At 36.0% G+C, this 22,732-nt stretch overlaps 3 protein-coding genes across 3 annotated transcripts; 2 read left to right on the top strand and 1 right to left on the bottom strand.

Moving 5' to 3' along the window:
* Positions 1 to 286: 286 nt before the first annotated feature.
* On the bottom strand, positions 287 to 2,423 carry LOC114528701 (COX assembly mitochondrial protein 2 homolog). Its single transcript, XM_028550381.1, has 3 exons — positions 2,194 to 2,423; positions 824 to 895; positions 287 to 699 (listed from the first exon to the last, which is right to left on the bottom strand). The coding sequence occupies exons 1-3, from the start codon at positions 2,269 to 2,271 to the stop codon at positions 598 to 600; spliced, it is 252 nt and encodes an 83-aa protein (XP_028406182.1). The 5' UTR covers positions 2,272 to 2,423; the 3' UTR covers positions 287 to 597.
* A 6,992-nt stretch (positions 2,424 to 9,415) lies between these two features.
* LOC114526521 lies at positions 9,416 to 10,034 on the top strand. The gene has a single exon (XM_028548136.1). The coding sequence runs from the start codon at positions 9,471 to 9,473 to the stop codon at positions 10,017 to 10,019; it is 549 nt and encodes a 182-aa protein (XP_028403937.1). The 5' UTR covers positions 9,416 to 9,470; the 3' UTR covers positions 10,020 to 10,034.
* Positions 10,035 to 10,050: 16 nt separating this feature from the next.
* LOC114530582 lies at positions 10,051 to 12,292 on the top strand. The gene is made up of 2 exons (XM_028552165.1): positions 10,051 to 11,877; positions 12,114 to 12,292. The coding sequence occupies exons 1-2, from the start codon at positions 10,077 to 10,079 to the stop codon at positions 12,290 to 12,292; spliced, it is 1,980 nt and encodes a 659-aa protein (XP_028407966.1). The 5' UTR covers positions 10,051 to 10,076.
* The last annotated feature ends 10,440 nt before the right edge of the window (positions 12,293 to 22,732 follow it).

Below are 22,732 nucleotides of genomic sequence, written 5' to 3'. Positions count from 1 at the left end.
ATCACCAAATCAGTCAAACGTAGAGCTAGTATGCTAGCTTCCACTGTAGTCCGCTCATACAAGTGCTCACATTACTTTGACAAGTTGACTCATACACACGAGCGAAATTTGTACTTCGACAATTTTTTCTATGACAAGTACACACTTCATTTTGAACAAGTGTACTTGTTATAGAAAAAATTGTCAAAGTTGGGCGTACAAACGAACAATTAAAACTTGTCACATTTATAAAAACTTGTCATAGAAAACTTGCTTGTCTGTAAGGGGCTTAAAACGCTACACAAGCTTCGTGTTGGGATTTCATTACAGAATTATTTATACTTAATTACACAATATAATATAATTATACACAATCACTGGTTTTTGTGAATCGATTAATAATAGGTGTCTGCACTAAGCACCTAATTCGTAAACCTTTATGAAATCGTGTATCATTTAACACACCATTGCGTGCACAACGACTGCTATAATTGATAAAGTTGTATAGGTACAAATATTAACTACGAAATCTTCAATATAAACTCTACAAAAGATATTTTAAGGAATAAAATCTAAATGGAAGCTTTTTTTTCAAAACGTTTTCCACACCATTTCTTTTCAGAGACCATCTTCGTTGATATTGTTCTCATTGTATTTTTTCTCCCATAATTCTTTGGTCTGTAGAGCCTTTTCTGCATTAGCTCTTCTTTTTTTTTCTCTCTGTATAAAAAAAAAACGAACAATTCTCAAGGTGCAAATTACTGTAAGATGAGGTTGGGTGTTAATTGTAAACACGGATTCTAATCTATAGTCCCCTGTCAACAAAAATAACTTAACAGCTTACCTCATTTATTAAACACTTTCTTAATTGCAATTTCAATTCATTGCACATGCCAAAGAATTTCCCAACAGAATGCTTAAAATAACAGAAAGACAACTAGTTAAGAAATTAGTGAAAATTTATATAAAGAGAAATAAAAGTAAATAAAAAATTCATAATTGGCAAGAGCAGCTCTTACTACTTTCCACACACAACTCAAGTTGCAATGCCCCTGGGGGTGAAGTGTTGGGAGAATGTGACACCTCTCGAATAATTTGCAATGTTAAAATGTTTGCTGAAATGCTTTGTTATTGGTGGAACAAAAATACAACATGAAATTTGAGGGATTTGTCAAATTATGCAACACATGCTGGATTATAGGTTTGGAATTGGAAAAAGTTCCTCTCTGCATCAACCATGGCAAAACATGTCCCTCTCTAATGTAGATAAATTTCCTACACCTATGCCATTTAGCTAACAGAATGTTATGTAAGCATAACTTTGAAATGGATCAGGCTATATCCAAATTATAACAGTATTGTATATAATTTTGTATTAAACTTGAAATATTTTGTTAGCCAGTAAGTCCTAACTTGGATAGAAAGTTGGCAAAAATCACATGACCTCCCTTCCCAATCCTGACTCAAGCATCAGTTGTAACAGATTTGAGAATGAATTAATGTATGTTTACTCAATAAATTATAAAAATGAGGTAGATTGATTGTCAGCCTATACATGTACCTGGATTATCAGCCCCTTAAAAGACTCTGAACTTTCAAATACACCAAAATACATGTACTTATAATTGGGTACTGATTTTCATACACAATTTACCCTAAATTAAATCGATAACCAATTTGCACCCCATCTGCAACCTTCTGGAACTAGACTAGGTGAGGCACACTCCCCTGAACCCCCCAACCTACTGAACCCAGTAAATCTAAATTCCTTTTAAAACTTGATATGTGTTGTAAAAACCAAAGGTTGCAACCATGCTGATATGTCAGGTATATGTATATTTTTGAGATGTTCAGATTAATTAAATCCTTCCCATACACACAGACACTTGGTCTTGAATCTTATGCTGGTTGTGCTAAATCTGTCTCATCGTCATTTTCATGTCTTCTTTGAGGTTCACGTCCTCATGCTAAATCTGCCTAAATTATGTAGCATTGGCTAGTATAATAGTAATATACTAATATTAATTAGAAAGTTTATTGTTCCTTGGTGCATCATCACAGCGAATATACTTAGAATGCATGGATATGATTACGATTTTTTCCGAAGTAAAACATGTTTGAAGTATATCTGACATTTTCGATATTAAATATGACACTTAATGACAGTATATTTGAATAACTATTGATCTCGGTCCTTGGATATTTCCAAATTACCTCTTCATGACAAGCTTTTAACATATCAATTACTTCTAAACATTCTTCATGCAGATGAGGAGCGAGACTCGAATGCATATCTTTAAAAATATAGCGATATAATACTATGATCACACTATATGTCACACAAAATCATGATTCCCTGCTTTTGAACCACTGATTTTGAACCAATAATACAACAATCTTATGCAACAAATGCAACAATCTCTAATTGGCGGCCATGTTCAATATGACCGCGCTGTAGACTGGGCTTGGCAGTGAATGTCATAGAGATTATAAATAAAACTAGAGGGGGCATCGAGGAGAAATTGGGGAGCGCGTTAATGGGGGGCAAATTCAAGTCCCGGATGTTCACTCATTCACGATGTCCGAGCACAGCAGCCCGGTCAATGCTGTTACGTCATGCTATTATATATGTATATAATTACAAGTCAATTGTAATTATAATTAAAATGACTGTGTTACAATTAACTGTGTTTAATGACTGTGTTAGCCATGTCAGGGAAAGACTAGGCAAAGAGTGGAAGCATGCCTTTTAAATCGCTCTCAGCATCAAAGGATTAAATTTCGAAGTTAGCTTCTGCTTTTTTCAGGGTTTTCACTCCATATTTTATGGAGATTTTGATATAAAGGCAAGTGGGATGGATTTTTTATGGAAATGAAAAACTTATGAAAATGAAAAACTTATCGCCCTTGAGTTAGTCAGTCCGCCGTCTCAGAGGGTAGGAATTTTTTACTTAATTAAGCAATACTAATGCCTAATGGACGCGAACTCTGAAACTTTTTTAGAAACTTACAAATTTTATTAAAATATATTAAAATACAAATTTGTAAGTTAAGTGCTGCAATCTCTGCCACATTCCGTGTTTCTTCACCGGTTTTAATACCGTAGTTCAATTATATTGAACTACGGTATTAAAACAGGTAAAGAATTATATTATATTGAACTTGAATATATACACCGCCAGAAATGGTGGTCGCGGTGGAAGGCTATAAATGGTCTAATTCTGGTCCTATGTAAAGTTTCCAGCATGTTTGGCGCTCATATACAAACATTAAACAATATAACCATGCTTTGGTTATGATGTCAAATATCTTGACATGGATAACCACGCTGTTTTAGTGGTCAAATGCTTGTCCTATGTAAAGCTGCAAGCATGTTTCGTGCTCATATACAACATTAAACATGCTTTGCAGCTTTGGTTATGATGTCAAATATTTTGACATGGGAAACCATGCTGATTAAATGGTCAAATGCTTGTGTTATGTAAAGTTGCAAGCATGTTTCGTGCCCATGTTCAAACATTAAACAATATAACCATGCTTTGGTTATGATGTGAAATATTTTGATATGGATAATCACGTTGTTTTGATGGTCAAATGCTTGTCCTATGTAAAGTTGCTAGCTTGTTTCGTGCCCATATAGAAACATTAAACAATATAACCATGCTTTATGAAATCAAATATTTTGATATGGATAACCATGCATTTTAACGGTCAAATTCTTGTCCTATTGGTCTTAGTCCACTGGGTGAAGTCAATGGTCTCGTAACTTTTAGGCCGTTGATTCGAATGAGACGAATATATAATATACTAGAAATACATGCATGCAGCAACCCCTCGCCATTTTAAACGTAGCAAAATATTTCGTGCACTACCCAGACCTAACTTTCTACGCTAATATTATGAAATAACTCGTGCAAATTTTTCGGAAACAAAGACAGTCGTAAAGGTGAACAGAAATCACCTGTTTGCCTGCTGCATTATACGTTGCAGTTTAAGTGAGTGTTAAACTTTTCTATAGCTAAACCTTCAAAACATCAAAACAGCACAAATAATTATAATAACCATACAAACACTAAACGTCGAATGTTGTTTTTCGATTATTTATTTTATTCAATGATTTTAGCAACTATATAAGCTGCAAAGTGATATTTGTTTTATCAAAACTCTGAAGTACACTTTTGAGAACTCTTTTTAAAGTTTAAGCGATGATGTAAAGCCTTAAACGGTCCGGTTAGCTCCTTGTAAAATGACATATCAAGCTCGTACTTGTCAAAATAACAATGCATTCTTACATCAAACACTAAATAAGTAAAATGTAGACACCTACCACTTCAAAGATTATAAACTACGAGTCGTTCCTATTTCACCAACTGTTTCTGTGCTGTGATGATTTTTAAATCTTTTTATCATTGTTTTGATATTTGATTCCATGATTTCATTTTATATTTTAAAAAAATAGTTTGCAAAATGACGGTTAAAAAATATAAAATGCTGACGCTCTCATGCATGCTCTCTTTTTGTCTTAGCCAACCAGCAAGTTGTAGACGACTGTTCTTTCTTCATTCAAAATTTTGCGCATGCGCACAACTACCTACATGACATTTGGGCAACTTTGGATTCGCCTATGTTCTGTCAGAATACCCGGGTGTAATTCCTAATCTCCGGGCGGAATTAGTATCCTCGCACGGTGCTCCACACCGGCTCGGGGAATATAATAGACGACTTTGAAAAGAAGCCTGCATTTTTAGGTAAAAATAAATAAATGTAGCCTTTAACACCAAGGGCTGATGCTCTAGTAGCTAATCCTTTAAAAACTTTCTTTTTTTATGCTAATTAGAAATTTTGAAGACATGCGTCGTGCATTTACGTGTGCTATCTTTAATTATCTACGTTTGTGATGTGCGCACGTGCTTATCCCCCCAATATGTGCACTATTGCATTAAATCAACAAAATTTTAAATGTTCTTTATTCACTTCAATTCTTAACTCAATCAACCTGTTTTAGCTTTACTTATAGTAAATGCAGTGAGTGAAAAAGGACACTTTACGGTTGTTGAACGTATACTTAAACGCTATTGGAAAGCGATAAAAAGTCAATTTTAGTATAAAGAAACCCCGCGCAGTCGCAGTGAACGAATAATAATCCCACAATCACCACATAGAGCAATGTTAAATAATGCTAAGTCTTCGGCTTTTGGACTTAGAGTCGCATCCACTGTGTGACCCGCGAATCTATCGGTTCTCGCTCTCCTGTCGGCTGTTTCGAGGGAAGAGGCTACTCTATCAAGTTTGACTACGGCGCTCTAGTTTTTAGCTCCTCGCAAATATCGAAAACTACCTTACCATTTAGGGAAAACGTGACAATATTTTTTATGTTTAACGGAGATTATGAGAAGTTGAGTTATTTAATATGTATTGCCTTATATTGGAGTTTATACAATTTCAGCTGTGAAATTAGCTGCGAATAATCAAACATTCCAATGAATCTGCCAAATCAAATACCGGCGACCTGTAAAATCAGACTTGACTTCATTGACAGTAAACAATATAATTGCACCGTAACCATTAGCTTCACCTGGGCCACATATAACTAACTTGTTCAGGTAATTTTTCTTTGTTGAAGAGATTCCAATCCCATGAAATTTTAGCGTCCAAGCAAATGGTTGATATTACGTTAAAGTTACGAATATAACTTTATAAGGTACAGTTATGTGCGTTTTAAATAAGAACATAAATCATGATCAAAATAAACTCATTGAGATCATTAATTTATGTAGCATCCTTCGACAAAAGGTTGAATAAAATAAAATAGTGCAGTAATTCGCCACAAGTTCTGTTGGTCTAGTGGGGATGCAATGTACTCCGGAGTTGCAAACTGGGGCTTCGGGTCCAAGCATACCTGTTTTTCAATATGTCTTTCGAGAAAAGGATAAAGTTATTTAAAAACTATAGCCGTTCAGCAGAGGATCTCGTAGTCTATTGGCGAAGGCAATGGTCTCCCAACGTAAGTTGGTGGTCGAGAAACATCGTCGAGAATGCCATAAGTACGTTGAAAGTTTCAATCAAAAACGATATTGCAAGACCTGAAATCCAATTACAGATAAATAGCAGAGAGATGGCGCGTCAAGAACGTATTCTGTTGGGAGAGTACAGGAAACGAGTTTTGTTAGCTGCTGCTAAAAGGCACATGGACACAATAACAATCAGAAAATGCAATGCGTGGTTCAGACACATGCAAACTTACTTACCTCGATGTATGAACGGCAATTTCATTGAAGGTTAATATGCCCATACATATTTTCTCTACATGAATAAATATGTATGTCTAGTGTAATTTTTTTTCGTTGTGTTTCCTAAACGTGTACTGAATGCATATCTTTTTGTTCGTATTGACTGTTTGTTTATATTTATTGAACTTGTGTAAATTCTATTGAAATTAACCTTTGTACTTCCATGAACATTTCATGTGATTGAAATTTAATAAATGTTAATCTAATTGAAATTTCATAAATGTTTAAATGATGTTCTGTTCGTTTAAATGAATATTCCAAAGTTTTGTTGGTGTGCCGCACAATTTTATTGAGTAATTGTTTATGTTTAATGCCGGGCAAAAGGTGTACCACTTTAGGGGACACCGCAGAAATTGGTGTTGAAAGTCAAATATCTCATCAGTTGCTCACATTTGAATCCTAGTATTCAGAAACTGCTGTCAAAGAAAATACTATCAAATAAGTGGAAAACAAGTTCAATTTTTCTTCCAATATCGGTTTTGGAAACTTTTGAAGGCTCTTCGTATGCATCTGCCACCGTAAAATGGCCATTTTGAGACATTTTCAGATGATTTGTTTTTACCGTGTGCAAGCTTCAAATCTTTTGTGCAAGAAATATTTTGTTGAGTATTTATAAATCTTTTAGCTTGCCGAATTTAAAGTCTAAGTATTGAGAATTACGGCTAAGTCTACCAATTTCCGCGGTGTCACTTTAGGGACGATTGCATGTCTTCGCCACTTGACTACGAGGTCTTTTGCCTAATGGCTATAGTTTTTAATCAACCTTTTTTCGAAGGATTGTACATAAATTAATGATTTTAATGACTTTGTAAGTATTTTTGATGATGATGATGATGATGATGATTAATTTTATTTTCTAAAACGCGCTGATAACTGTACCTTATTCGTAGCTTTTACCTAATAACAACCACTTTTGTTGTTGCTAAAATATCATGCACAGGTATTAAGTCCCTTAAGCAAACTTCAAAGGAGCATTATCTTCCCAGTAAGTTAGTAGTTATATGCGGAAGATATCTTAGATTTAGCCTGCTCGGTCTTGACTAAAGGGATCTTTAAGTCTGTCGAGAGTGTCGTGAACGTAAACAAACAACCTTCGAAGATCTGGTGGCCAAGAAGTTTTTAAAGTATTGAAAACCATAAGAATTTTTCTCATTTTTATCAAGTTGAAGATAGGTATCCAATTAAGTTGGCGGAAAAGTAATATTGAGGGTACTTCGGTTGGTAATTCAAGAATTAGTCTTGCAGCTCGTTTCTGTAGTTTTAGTAGGTACGTTATTAGTTCTTTATTTGCGTTTCCCCAGAGTGTACAACAGTATAATAAATGTGGGTAGATTAGTGCAGAGTAAAACTGAATACGTTTCATAGTTTCCCTTAGCCTTGTTCCGTCCTTGACCGTGCTGATATTTTAGAAACTCGTCGGATTTATCTTATTAGTTATTCCGAATTTTTATACAACAAAGTCTTGAAATAAATAGTCAATGTCTGTTTAACTGGATATTTGCTTCATTTGCGATTTCAGACCTAGTGCTGATTGCCTTATGACTACACACGTTATACACATTTAGGCTGAATTCATATTATTATTGGAGACGGGAAACTCGTCTTACACGGGAAACTTATGAAAGAGGGGAAACTTATGAAAGAGGGAAAACTCGTCCGATGTAAATCACAGACGGGTTTATCTGCCGAATTTTCTCGTCTAAACAGACGGAAGTTGGACGGGAGTCCCGTCTGGAAGCGAAACTCGTCTTAAATTCGCATTTAGACCGATAAAAACCAACTAACATCAATACCGGACAGATTGTGCTATATTTCGACATCTACACGTGATAGTTGTATTAAGAAAATGCACAATGTCTCGTAAATATCGTTATTGCATGGTCTGGAGTTTAAAAGAAGGAATAATAATCTACACTTGTTTCTGTTAATCTTATTATCTGGATCGAGACGTGGCTACAAATCTTGGACCTGGAACTTCGACTGTTCGCATAAGGAATGAGCTTAATGTCATCTACCTAAACGCGCGAAGTCTTAAAGCTTTTGTGCCTTTCCTACAGGAACTAGTTCATATATAATGGGTCTTATGACATCATCTGCATTTGCAAACATGGCTCAACGACTGAATTATAAGCAGCCAGCTGTTGCCTGGATATAGTGTCTTTCGCCGAGATAGATTTAAAAAAGTCGGAGTGCTTGTTGCCGTGAAATCACACCTACATGCGACTCGACGGCTAGATCTCGAACGAAACGAAATTGAACTCGTTGTAGTTGAATTTAAAAACACGAACAGCAAACCTGTAATCCTGCATGTATACTTTTTATCGTCCCCCTGCTTCAGGCCCCGAAGTTTTTCATCACCTTAATTTATCACTTCAGGATACAAACGAATCTAGCTGTATTGTGTTGGCAGGAGACTTCAATCTTCCCCACTTGACTGGACCACGTTCGATGAACAATTCCCTACTACGGCCGGAGGTCAATTTGTTGTTGGCCCTACACACAACTGTGGCAATAAACTAGACCTTCTTCTATGTAACTGTCCTGAAATTATTACGAATGTTGAAACATCTACTCCCGAACAAAACGAATTTCCAACCGATCATCATATCATCGAATTTCAGATCAAACTTAAATTTAAACGAGCTAGGAATATCAAACGTCGAGTAAAAGCTTGTCCAATGTTCCATTTAGGAACAGCTTCTCGGATGATAATGTCGAATACTGGTCTAAATGGAAAGACTTTTCCTGTCAGCCGTGAACTTTTCCAGTCAAGCCAAGCGGACGTGCCTTTTAGTGCTCCGCCTAATGCTCGAATTTTATTCCCTAAACTATTGTATTAAAGTCAGAGATATCCATACAACCTATTAGTCTTTTGCTTCTGTCCAACTAATGCCACCTAAGAAGATCAAGAATACTTCAAAACCAGAGAATCCTGATGGCGAAATCAGTGCCGAAGTTACGGAATCGACGAATGAGAAAGCAACTCTCGAAGCAATCCTAGATAGTCGCCTGAACAAACAGTCTGACCATTTGAATAATCTATTCTTAAAGTTCTCGAAATCTACAAAAAGCGACTTGGATGAAATAAAACAAAGTCAGGACTTTTTAAGTTCTAAATTTGATTCCTTAGCTACATCAGTGAATGAGCTTCGAGCCGAAAACAACGACCTACGCACATGTAACGCTCAGTTAACTGATCAAATGAAGAGCCTACAACAGAAAGCTGATGCATCTGAAGATGAATTAGAAAGCCTAAAGCAATATATCCGAAGAGATATGCTAGAAATTCACGGTATTCCTGTCACTGAGGGCGAAAATACGAACGATATTATTTTAAACATTGCTAAGCTCGCTGATCATACATCCGCACTGAAGCAAGACGACATCTCAATCAGTCACCGTTTACCCTCCCGCCAAGGTCAAATCCCAGCTATTATAGTTAAATTTGTCCGAAGAGACACCAGAGATAAAGTTTACAAATTGAGGCGTAACCTGTTTACGAAAACCTCAGCTGACCTCGGTTTCCCTGAAGAATCTCGTATTTATATCAACGAAAGCCTGACGCAGAAAGGTAGAGACTTGTTATGGGCAGTCAAAGAGTATAAACGGGAGAATCACTATAAATATGTCTGGACGAAATTTGGTAAAGTTTTCCTTAAGAAAGATGCCACTCCTTCTTCACAAGTATTCTCCTTCACGTCAAAAAAAAACTTTGATCAATTCAAAGCTGGACTCAGTTCTCATCGATGACAACATCACTTATGGACTCAAGATAAGTTTGTATAGTGTGTAATTTATTGGTTCAATATGTCTGATATGCTCAACTTGCCTTTTAGTCATCTTGATGATGACGAATTTAACATGGTATTATACGAGTTTGAAAATGGTTCGGTACGATTTGATGAGGACAGGTTATCCTCACTGGTATTTAACCCGTTGCTATTTGACCACAATAATAATCTTGCCATATGGGGTGACTTAGATGCCGATACTAATTTTTATTCTAAAGTATCCCATAGCTGCGACTACTACACTGAACATAAACTAAGTGATTTATTGTCTACCAAGGTAGAGATACCAAACAATAACTGTTTTTCGATCCTCCATCTAAACATTAGAAGTTTACCCAGGAATCTTGAGAATTTATCAAATTCGCTTGCCATTATCAAACACAACTTTTCTATTATTGGTATTTCCGAAACCTGGCTTCGCCATGACGACCACTTTGTTAGTGTTGACGGGTTCAACTTTGTTCATAACTATAGGCCCAATAAAATAGGAGGCGGCGTTGGTCTTTATTTAGCTAACGAGTTCGAATTTAAATTACGTTCCGACCTTGTCTTTGCCAATACAGCATGTGCTGAAAGTTTATTTCTTGAAATCCCGAATCCCAAGGGAAAAAACATTATTGTTGGAGTAATATACAGGCCTCCCAATGAAAATGTTGATGAGTTTATTAATAATACTGACAAACTAATCTCCTCCATTTCTAAAGAAAACAAAGTGTGCTACATAATGGGCGATTTTAATTTGAATCTATTAAATTATCATAGCCATCAACGTACCGGTGAATTCCTCGATATTATGTACTCTAATATGTTCTTTCCATCAATAACACGGCCTACCCGCATTACATCTAATTCCGCTACCCTTATTGATAACATATTTACAAATAATTTGGACTCATACTCATTTAGTGGACTATTATTCACCGACATTTCAGACCATTTACCAATTTTTGGCTTTTTTCGTGATCAGTCAGTGGTAAATCATGGCGATGCTTATGTAACTTTTCGCGATAGGAGCAAGACAAACTTATTAAAATTTCAAGACCTACTTAAAAACCATAGATGGTCTGATATTCCTGGATATGATGACCCCAAACATGCATATGCCAGCTTCTATCATGCCTTTATGCAAATATATAATACCTCTTTTCCAGTAAAAAGATTAAAAGCGGCAAGATTTAATAATAAGCCTTGGCTATCCAGTGGTATTTTGAAGTCCATAAAGAAAAAAAGCAAGTTATACAAGAAATTATTAAGTTTTCCAACTCCTTTCAATGAAGACAGGTACAAAAAGTACAAGAATAGATTAACCCGCATATTACGCACCGCTAAACGCCTATATTATGAAAAGAAGCTGGAATCCAATAAAGCCAATATTAAAGCAACGTGGAAAGTTATTAATGAAGTTATTAATAAGAAAAGGCGTAGTACCTCTTTGCCATCAACCTTTATTGATAACAATTCAAATGTTACAAATCCTTTAGATATTGCCAATAGGTTTTGTGACTATTTTACTAACATCGGCCCGAACCTATCCAAAAACATACCTTCCTCAACGCAATCACCCACGTGTTATTTATCTGGTAATTTTGCAAACCCGTTGTTTCTCAACTGTGCTGATGAATCGGAGATAATTGAAATAGTTCGTTCATTACGTTCAGGGATTGCAGGAGGTTATGACAATATTCCTATGTGGTCCCTAAAAGATTCTATTGATCTAATTTCTCAACCATTGACTCATATTGTCAATTTATCAATTCAATCTGGTATTGTTCCTGACCAGATGAAATTTGCACGGGTTTTACCAATATTCAAATCTGGTGAGGATAACTTGTTTTCAAACTATAGGCCTATTTCAATTTTACCGGTATTCTCTAAAGTGCTTGAAAAGGTTGTTTACAATCGTCTGTTGCATTACCTAAATGAGCAGAATATATTGTTCCATAATCAATATGGTTTTAGAAAAAATCATTCTACCTCGCATGCTTTAATCAATTTGGTAAACAAAATTGCAACCGCATTTGATGAAAAAAGTTTACTATTGGAATATTTCTAGACCTTTCCAAGGCTTTTGATACTGTCGACCACGAAATTCTTTTTCTAAAGTTGGAGCATTATGGCATACGAGGATTGGCCCTTGATTGGATGAAAAGTTATTTTACGAATAGACAACAATATGTTGAATATAATGGTATTAATTCCGTATGGAATAATATTAAGGGGCTGTTTACATGAGCCCGGTTACCCGAGATTCAACGAAGCGTGAGAGGACTTTGAGGTATTGAAATAAGTCTTTATGACACAAAACAAGCACATGCTATTGTTAAGGTGATTATACGACTGCCAGGACAATGTCATCTGCTCATTTCAATACCTCAACATCATCTCACGCTTCGTCGAATCTCGGGTAACCGGGCTCATGTAAACAGCCCCTAAATGTGGTGTCCCTCAAGGGTCAATTCTTGGACCTCTATTATTTCTTATTTATATCAATGACATAAGTCATGCCTCCAAAATTTTTGAATTCATCTTGTTCGCTGATGACACCAATGTATTCCATTCCCATAGTGAATTACCTGCCTTAATTAATGTCATCAATAGCGAAATGAAGAATCTATCAGAGTGGTTCTTTTCCAACAGATTGTCTATTAACCTTAAAAAGTCTAACTTTATAATTTTTACTCCTCGGCAAAGGAAACAGATGCTTGATTTGTCCGTTAAAATAAACAATCACTATTTAGTAAGAGTTAAAGAGATTACTTTTCTCGGTGTAATTTTGGATGAACATTTGTCCTGGAAGTCTCATATTTCTCATATTGCAAGTAAAGTATCAAAATCCATTGGGATCATATACAAATCAAGCTTCTGTCTTACCAAGTCTGCCTTGCGTACTTTATATTTTACGCTTGTTTACCCTTATTTTAATTATTGTGTTACGATTTGGGGCTCGACATATCCTACTAATCTCAATCGTCTTACGTTACTTCAGAAAAAAGTAATCATGCAGAATTTTAAATAATGTATCTTTTGATGCACATACATCACCCCTTTTCAAATCGTTAAATTTACTCAAATTTAAAGATATATATCTATTGAATTTGGGTAAGTTTATGTTTTCTTATAAAAATAATCTCCTTCCACAAAGTTTTAACAATTCTTTTCCATTAACTAATCAAATTCACACCCGTAACTTACGTAGTGCTGGTCAATTTTATATTCCTTACTGTAGAACCAAGACTAAACAGTTCACTATAAATTACCAAGGACCCAATTTTTTTAATTCACTGAATCCATACATTCGTAACTCCCCTTCACTCTCATCGTTTCAGTCCAAGTTAAAATATTACTTTTTGGCTTCTTACTAATAGTATCTAATATTATAATTCTCTTACGAACTGTGGTTCCTTAATATATCTGATATCTTAATTTTATGTACTTTAAAATTTCCGCCATTATGTTATACTATCGTACTTGTGTATTCTCTTGTATTTTACATCTTGTGTGCTGTTCATATATTTTGTTTACAAAATAGTTGATTCTGTGATAAGGTAACCCAAAATCTAATAAGCCATTTGGCTTCTACTTGGGTTTCCTCGCCACAATATTTTCTTCGTCATATATATATTTTATTTTTTTTTATTTTTTTTTTCTTCTGTAATGATATTGTGGCAAAATTATTAAATCAAAATAAATCAATAATTTCATCCCTGTTAAAACCGTTAAAGATATAAATTCTCCCCCTTCGATTTACGGGTGAGGTTCGTCAGCTTGTCCCTAAGAAACAGGGTTGGTAGATTTTATGAATAAATAAGCCAAATATATTAACATAACATTTGTTTTCTTTGTTTAAAACAAAGGAATCAAAGGGCCGCCAATAACAATGTTTGGCTTATTTATTCAGTAACTTACCAACCCTGCTAAGAAATACGTTGCACTGAAGAAATTTCGCCAGAATATAGAACTGTCATCCGTAAACAAAAGTTGCGTTCTGTAAGTCAAAACCTCAAGAGTTTGATCAGAAGAAAACCTAATACCTAAAAAGAGTTGAAAGCTCGTACAGCAAAACCCCGAAGATTTTCTGGAGCTACCATAAAGCTATATTCTACACCACACAAAGAACAACATAACTCGACAGTTATACTTACAAAGATGTTACGGCCAAAACTCCGGCAGAGAAAGCTGAACTTTGTAATTCATACTTCTCATCTGTGTTTGTACCCTCAAAATCTACCACTGACACTGACAATAACCCAGACTCTTTTGATTCTAAAGCTCAAATATCTGATATAACGTTAACGGAGGAAGAAGTTGCTGTGTGTCTATATTATCTGGACTTCTCTAAGGCAAGCGGCCCTGTTGGCATTCCAGCAAGAATTTTAAGGGAATGTAGCAACCAAATCGCTCCGAGCATTTGTGACTTATTCAATCATTCGCTACGCACCGGGCGTCTTCCTTCTGAATAGAAATCAGCTGATATTACACCCATTCACAAGAAAGACCTTAAAGAACCCGTTGATGGCGTTGAAAACTACAGACCGATTTCTATTCTGCCTATCATCAGCAAAGTTTTGGAACGTTGTGTTGCCAGGAGATTATACGATCACGTCATCCACCTCATCACAACACGGTTTTCTTAGAAATCGTTCGTGCATCACTCAGCTTGTCCAGGTTTTTCACTCTGTTGGTCAGCGTCTTGACAAAAACATTCAGTCTTATATAATTTGCCTTGACTTTGCCAAAGCTTTTGACTCTGTAGATCATCAAGTACTCTTAAGAAGACTCAAGATATTTGGGTTTATAGGGCGTCTTTTCGACTAGTTTCGTGATTATTTAGGCGGACGTACCCAATCTACCCAGAGTTGTTGTCGAAGGTGTCCCATCAAGCTGGGTTCCTGTTATTTCCTGCGTGCCTCAAGGAAGTATCCTGGGTCCGATACTTTTTGCTATTTTCATAAACAATTTTCCAGAAGTAATATCTGATGGTTGTTCGGAAGCTATATGTACGCTGATGATACAAAGTAGAAATTTTAACTCTACGACTGACAGTAAGTGTCTACAAAAATCCTTGACCAACCTCAACACATGAAGCCACGATAATAACATCAAGTTCAATGCATCGAAATGTAAGGTTTTGACCTTATCTCGAAAGAAAAATCCTGTTACTTACAACTATCATTTGGGTCCATCCTCGCTGCTTCGTGTCCGGAAAGAGAAAGATCTCGGTGTCATCGTGACGGACAAGTTCTTGTGGAACACTCAAATTCAAATGATGACAGGTAAAGCTAACAAGATGCTTGGCCTCCTAAAAAGAACTTATCCTTTACTGTCGGCAACCAAAATCCGGCGTTCATTATATATATCGCTTGTAAAGTCGCAGTTATGCTATGGTACTGAAATCTGGTCTCCATCCAATGTTTCCCTCAAGGTCAAGATCGAAAGAATACAACGACGCGCGACAAGATGGATCCTAAGATCAAAAGTAGGTGAACTTTGACCTATATAATAGCCTTGACCTATATAATAGCCTTTTGACCGTTTATCTAGTTTTAAGAACTTTCTTCGTCAGACGGCTTCGTCAGACTCTGTTTTTAACTCAGACATGCCATGTACCTGGTCTTTTGTTCGTGAGTGCCCATGTCACAGAACTTAGAATGTAAATTTCTTTGATTTAGGTAAAGTTCGTTTTGTGTTTGCCTAGGTCGCATGAATGCGTTCAAACCAAGTTACTTTTCTTTTCCGAACAATTTTCTAATTTCTGTCATTTATGTATTTGAAAACTCTGCATGTGGTTATTGCGCAAATCAAGCTTTACCACAACAATAGTTATCTATGTAATGTAAATTGTAATTGTAATGCTGTAACGTGCCGAATTAACAAGAATGGACGCACACACAGTTTACAATTATATATATATTCTTTCAGCTTTACACGTGCAGCCTTCTCACTTCGGTTGTTAGCCTGCAACGCAGACTATATATTGGGGTATATATACCCAATATATAGTCTGCGTTGCAGGCTATTCGGTTGTACGCTCATACTAACCTGAGCGTCTTGTATTACCATATACTGTCCGGAAGCAGTCTGTTTTATATTAACACGTTACAATGCCTCGCATGGTGCCTCGCATGGGTTTTTCCTGTCCTGTTCGCACTTTTCTTTTTGGGTATCACCGTTATTGTTATTGTTAATGTATCCCAATAAAGTTATAATAATTAAAACAAACGAATTTCTGACATATCAGCACATGAATTCGGCTATTCTTAATTCCTGTACTTTTTTTCTTTTAAACCTATTTTGAAATGCATTGTTAATTCTTGTACTTTACTTTGACTTTAGGAGTAAGTCAAAATTAAATAACACTCTTACATCTCTCTTGAATGAGTCAACTTGAATATTATGCACGGAATATGTATGTTGTAAACAGTATCTTTGTATAAAGGTTAAATTAAAAATATTTAGTTCGTTTCTTGAATAAAACGGCAGACTTGCTTTCTATTTTGAACTTATCCGCCGTTTAAGCTAAACGGGCTTGATACAACCGGCCCCAGTTCTTTAAAAATACAAAACAATCGCACCGTAACCATCAGCCTCACTTGGGCCGCATATAACCAACTTATGGAAAGTTGGTGCTTTAAGCGCGGTATACCTGTATGTGATATTTTAGCGAAACACAAATGGTTAATATCCCATTACAAGTTACGAACAAGATAGTAAAGTTACTAAAGTAAAGCAATTTAAGAAATTTAATTCTAAGATTTTTTGTGACGTCACAACGGCACAACCGGGTTGTTGTCTTCGCGCAATACGATTTCAATATGGCAAGCAACGAAAACTTCAAAACAATTGAGCTAGGAAATAAGTCTCGACAGATTATTGCATGAACCGTACATGTTTGTGCCGAACAAGAGGGATCGAGGCGAAACAAGTGATGATTCAAGTAAAGATTCTGAGTCTGAAGAGGATGATTTTAACGAAAAATTCGAAGCGCCTAACGATAGAAAGCTTCTGTTGCCACGAGAAAGCGCGGGGGTATGGTGAGTACGACGAAAAACTGACAAGAACCAATAATTGTGTTGCATAATTTTTAAATATCCCGCAAAATTTCTTGACAAAAATAGATGGAAATTACTCACATTTTACACCGTTTACTGTTCTTTCAGCCAATAAATCGTTTTGAATTTGTTTAATTTTTTGTATGATTTCAAAATGAATATAATAAAGTGGAAATTGCACTTCGGGTCGTGCAATTTTGGTGTGAAATCAAACTTGTGATTAGAATTACGTATTTGAATTTGTAATCACATGTTTGATTTCACACCAAATTGGACTCAACTCAGTGTAGTTACCATTAATAATAGAGAAGTCTGTAGAGCTACCAGTTCTAAAGAGATGCATGCATGCAAGCTCAACTTCATATACAGGACAATTCTGGCCCAGAGAAAAAAGATTCAGCAAATACCACCCAGCCTGTTACTGGTTATGCCACCCTAACACTTTCGAACGTGGGAAAAGGTTATTCCCACATAAAAACCTGGAGATTAAGCGCTTGCAATCACACCTGGGTGCGAGAAACAACGCCTGTATTAAAAAAAAAACTGTCCTCTGTCATCACGGATCATTAGCCGTTGGTAAAGACGTTTAATGATTCAACTCATCAATCATCGCCGAGAATTGAACGGCTGATATTAAAGTTACAACCATGTGAATTTACAGATAAATACATGCAAGCCTGGTGTAGATGATCCTGCTGATGATCGACTGTCGACGGCGTCATCTTGGCACAAGAAGGAAACAAACCATGGCGAAAACTATGGCTATGTTCACACGAGCGTTGTTTTTATTCGTCAGAATGATAATTGCATATAACTCAACCTGGGGCCGGTTGTTCAAAAGCCGGTTAACGCTAACCCAGGGTTAAAAATGCCTAACCCAGGGTTAAATTTTAAACCTTGGTTGATTCGCGTTGCACAAAGCTCGGTTAGCGTTAACCCTGGGTTAAAATTGATAAAAAAATTAACCCTGCTAGCTAGGTGGGTTAACTTTTTAATCCTGGGTTAACTTCGATTCAAAATGGATGAATAAGGAGCTGAAACACGTAATCACGTATAATTCGTCATGAATTAAACACTTTTGAAAGGTTTTACGAATAATTTCGACAGCAAAGAATTATTTAAGTTTGACTTCGTTCGGTTTCAGCTGATGTATTGATTTATTTATCTTCGCTTCAATACAATACGCGATAAATGAATACAACCGTACAAATTGAAAGATCGTAATCGAAATATTTGTTTCGGATGCCAAAATTCGATTCTTTTGATTGGCAGCAAGTGGTAAGGCTACGTTTGTTCCTGAATTTTGAATAATCAAAGAATGCCTGAAATTTTAAAATAGATTATAGATTGTTTATAATTTGCTTAATTTTATTTCATATCGACATTGTTTATTATACAAAATGGCCTTTCATTTCGAATCTTTCCAAAATTCCATACACGGAAATTGCTGTTCAAAACAACGTCCCTGCGACCCTGCCCTCACGGCATATAATCTTTCGACTGACAATATATCCTCTTCCGGTAAAGTTTTGACGCTCGTTTATTGACCAATCGAAAACGTTCTTATATTCAATTTAGTCCTAAAAATATATTTAATCTTAGGTTAAATATTTTAACCCTGGGTTAACTAACCCTACAGCTAACCCAGCTTTGAACAACACAGTTTTAACCCAGGTTTAGCTAACCTAGGGTTAAGGATTTTAACCCAGGTTTAGCACTAACCCAGGGTTAAATTTAACCTGCTTTTGAACAACCGGCCCCTGTAGAATAAATAGACCTTAACATTTAAGGGACAGCCGATCGAGTTGGAATTCTATAAGAATCCCAAACAGATCAAAAGACGAAATCCAACCGTACGGTGTGCAAATAGGACCACATAATTCGTCTCATGTCAAAAAGGTTAATGTGAAAACAAGATTCCAGCGAACGACCGAATCGCTAATGGTCCGATAAAACTTTATGCAAAATCCAGAATGGAGTGGATCGAAGCCTGAATTTTATCAGATAATTGGATTTATATCTGCATTAACATACAATGAGTTATAGAAAATTCACATTCAAAGGCAAATGTAAAAGTTAAACAAAACACACAATACTTATATACCAAAATTATATTTAAAATACCGAATTCAACTGAATCATCGGCAACTTTCCCACTGTTTCTATAGTGATTTTGTTTTTGAAGTCCCATAAAAATTCCATGAATTTCCATCTATGTTTGAAATTTTGTTCGGACTGTACCTCGACAAGCCTTTTCCCTGAAGACTTTAGCATTTTGAGGAAAGAAACTTTGCACCATAAATCTCAATCTTAATTGTTCTAACAGTAACAGTTCAACCTCATTGTCATTGAACTAAATATGGCCACCTCGTAACCGTAGAACGCCCAGCTGTCTTAGACTTAGCCTCTCTTTGTTTGCTGTCATTTCGTGAAAACAATGAGGAATAGTACAACTACAATAATCACTAGAGAGAGGAATGCGCCGATACTCCTTTTGCTATAAAATAGTCCCAACCCTGTTCGGTCGCCGCATGCGGATCGAGTGACAACTCATCATACACATCTGACAGCATATTGACAGCTCATCACACATATTGAACAGCTGTCAAATGGCTATTTTGAGTTCCAATATAACCAGGGAGGAGCGTGGCAGCGTCTTCAAACAACTTAGCATCAAATGTGGTATAACAACTGCCTAAAATAGACAAAACACTTAATAAATAGATAAAATAGACCACACACAATGTATTACCGTTTGCCACACTCAAGTAGGCAGTTGTTATACCACATTTGATGCTAGGCTATTTTGAGGCTTAAACCAGGTGATCTGAGTCGGCGCTTTAAAAACAAGCAGGGAAAGGTAAGAAAATAGCTGGAGTTTATTGTTTTCTAAGTGATTTTAAGCATCGAAAAGCATGTCGCTCTTCCTGCCGATTATTTATTATAAACAAGTCTTTTCCTCAAGAGCTGATGAGATCCCGTTACTGCCTGGCCAGTCGGGGAAAGTTTCGCCACGAAGTTTTGTGCCGCGAAAGCATTTGTGTTTTCTCAAGTATTGTAGCAAAGCAGTCAAAAAGGATTAGTGAAATAAATATTGGCTACACCTGCGACAAAAAGTTGTCTGAGACACGAAAAGAGTTTTGTATTAAAGCCAGGCAAGACATTGTATAACAGATTCGTTCATTTACTGATTTAGATATATGAACATAAACAAAATTTAGAAGTGGAAATATTTAATGAAATAACAAAAAATTATAGCTATGTGTGAGCCACTACCTTCTTTATGTGGATAAATTTAGTTACTGTTTTGGCGATAAATGCTATATACGGAATACGAGACCAAGTCACCAAATATACAAGACTATACAAAATCAAATGCCCGTAAAACCCAAACAAATGAAACAATTGCTTTTCTAGTATATTTTTGTCCTTAGTGAGGTTCTATAAAAAGAAAACTATGTCATATCCCATCAATCTTTCCCCGTAATTGACAAAAAATGCCAAAACAATTCCTGAAATAAAGAAACCGTCAATTCTCGCTAGTCTTCGGTATGAAAATATCAATAACAAAACGCGCGCATTGATCTATGGTATGGATTCTATTTGCATGCAGAATAATGCTTGGCGAGATATCACCTGGAAATAACAGAAGGTTATCAATTCAGACGATTCGTTTTTGCCGTGTGCAAGCTTCAAATCTTTTGTGCAAGACATATTTTGTTTAGTATTAAATTTTATAAATCTTTGTTTTGAGAATTGCGGTCAATTGCAAGTTAGCTTCGGAAAAGACAAGACCAAAAACTGAATTCAGTATATATATATATACGGCAGGTTATTAAAGTGTGCACATGCATGCCGCGTGTATTAACTACCATTTAGGTGTGACATTCTTCTTTTTAGCAATATATGAGACCTGAGGAATTCATTCTTGATACTTAACGAGCTAGTGTATAGTATGGGGATGATGTTTTGCGATGTTGATCAAATTTAATTCCAGAAGTAACAGTACGTAAGCCCGAGGCCAGAAAACTAATTCTCTCTGCTGGTTACATCCGGTCGGTAAAGATGAGCATTTAACGAAGTTCATGCATCAATCATTTCGGACGCATTGCCATAAATAAGTGGTCGTCTCAGCGATCACAAAATTAGCAAAAGGAACCATTACTACCATGTTATAATTGTCGAATATAGAATTTGCTTTACAATAACACTGACTACGGCATGCAAATTAAGGCACTTTTCACAAAACAATGTATGCACTTTGTCATTTTGCATGCTAAAGCTTTTTGACAGGTTTATCCCGAAATTATCCCGATAGAACAATAAAATTTCAACGGTAATGCAATCATAACACAGAACATAATACCACGAAAAACAATGTCAAAGATTTCACAAATGTCAGTGAAAAAAGAAAGTACGAACACTTCCTTGAAAATGCGAAAAACGGGGGGGGGATACTAATTAAGTAATTTGAAGGCTCGAATGGAATCACAGAGAGTGGAATTTAAAAAAGAACCGATACAATGAAAGATAAACAAATAGAGAATATCAGCCCTTGAAAGAAAGATTGTGTATTACTAGTTTATTCCTTGTTCACACGATGAAAATTGCAGGCGCGGCAATTATGTAATTCCATGCGACACGTCGCAAGCAGGACAAAGCGAGTTAAACTTACAACACAGTTTCACCACACAGATACAAATTATCAGTTGACTCAAGTCGGTAAACAAAGTAATATACAGGCGTATGTAAAACAAAATAAAGCTGAATTCCTAACACTAGCGGTTGTTTTTATAGTTGTTATTAAGCTTGCTCATTTTTCGTTCCCACGACACATGACAAAATTTGACCTCGCGACGAATGTCCAATGTCCATACGAATTGTCCTTCGATGTAACCTAACTTTATGCATATTCATTCGTCTTCGCCGGGTCGATAATATTTTAATCTATGCATGTAAAGGAAATTTTGCCACGATGCAAAGGATATTCGATTACAAGGTGTTGTATGTTATGACATGAGCGGTTCGTTCACACGTGCGACAAGGTTAATTTCTGTAGCAAATTCTCGTGATCCAGGGGGTCAGATTATAACAATAAACTGTAATTTGAAAAGACTCGAAAAGACCCAGAACAACTTTTTCGGGGGTCATTTTACATTATTTGTCTTGGAGCAGAAATAGATTAATCACTGATTGATGATGGACTTTTTACTCGCCGATCATCCTGAACTTTCGTTAATTCTTTTAGAAAATTGTGCGCGCGGGGTTAGTTCGCATTTTATTTTTGTTTTTTTTTAACTGATTTTCCTTGTCATTACTTGTTGTTATGAAACAAAAGAAGGTATAATTGGAATTAAACTAAATAACTGCTCTTTCATATATAACGCGAAGATCAAATCATTAAATCTAATATATCCTGCATAAAAGCCAGTTAATTTCCGTTACGTTTTTTAAGCAGTCTGTCTGTATAGCCTGCAACGACGGTAAGCGCTGGACACAGAAACAATTATAGAAAATGAATTTTTTGAGGCCCTACGTCATGACAGTTATAAATGCAAAATTACAACACTCCCGACGAAAGGTTGCCTTCGATCCGTCGAAACGGCAAAGTGTAATTTTCTAA

This window comes from Dendronephthya gigantea, unplaced genomic scaffold (assembly GCF_004324835.1).
Source record: "Dendronephthya gigantea isolate DGI-Jeju-01 unplaced genomic scaffold, DenGig_1.0 000001F, whole genome shotgun sequence".
NCBI classification, from domain to species: Eukaryota; Metazoa; Cnidaria; class Anthozoa; order Malacalcyonacea; family Nephtheidae; genus Dendronephthya; species Dendronephthya gigantea.
This window is presented reverse-complemented; position numbering and strand designations above follow the sequence as displayed.

Coding starts and splice junctions, on each gene's coding strand:
- LOC114530582 (XM_028552165.1), top strand. CDS start 10,077: ATGTCTGATATGCTCAACTTGCCTTTTAGTCATCTTGATGATGACGAA. Junction 11,878..12,113: donor TTTACCAATATTCAAATCTG/GTGAGGATAACT, acceptor GAATATTTCTAG/ACCTTTCCAAGGCTTTTGAT.
- LOC114526521 (XM_028548136.1), top strand. CDS start 9,471: ATGAAGAGCCTACAACAGAAAGCTGATGCATCTGAAGATGAATTAGAA.
- LOC114528701 (XM_028550381.1), bottom strand. CDS start 2,271: ATGCATTCGAGTCTCGCTCCTCATCTGCATGAAGAATGTTTAGAAGTA. Junction 896..2,193: donor TAAAAGCTTGTCATGAAGAG/GTAATTTGGAAA, acceptor TGTTATTTTAAG/CATTCTGTTGGGAAATTCTT. Junction 700..823: donor GAAAGTGTTTAATAAATGAG/GTAAGCTGTTAA, acceptor TTTTTTATACAG/AGAGAAAAAAAAAGAAGAGC.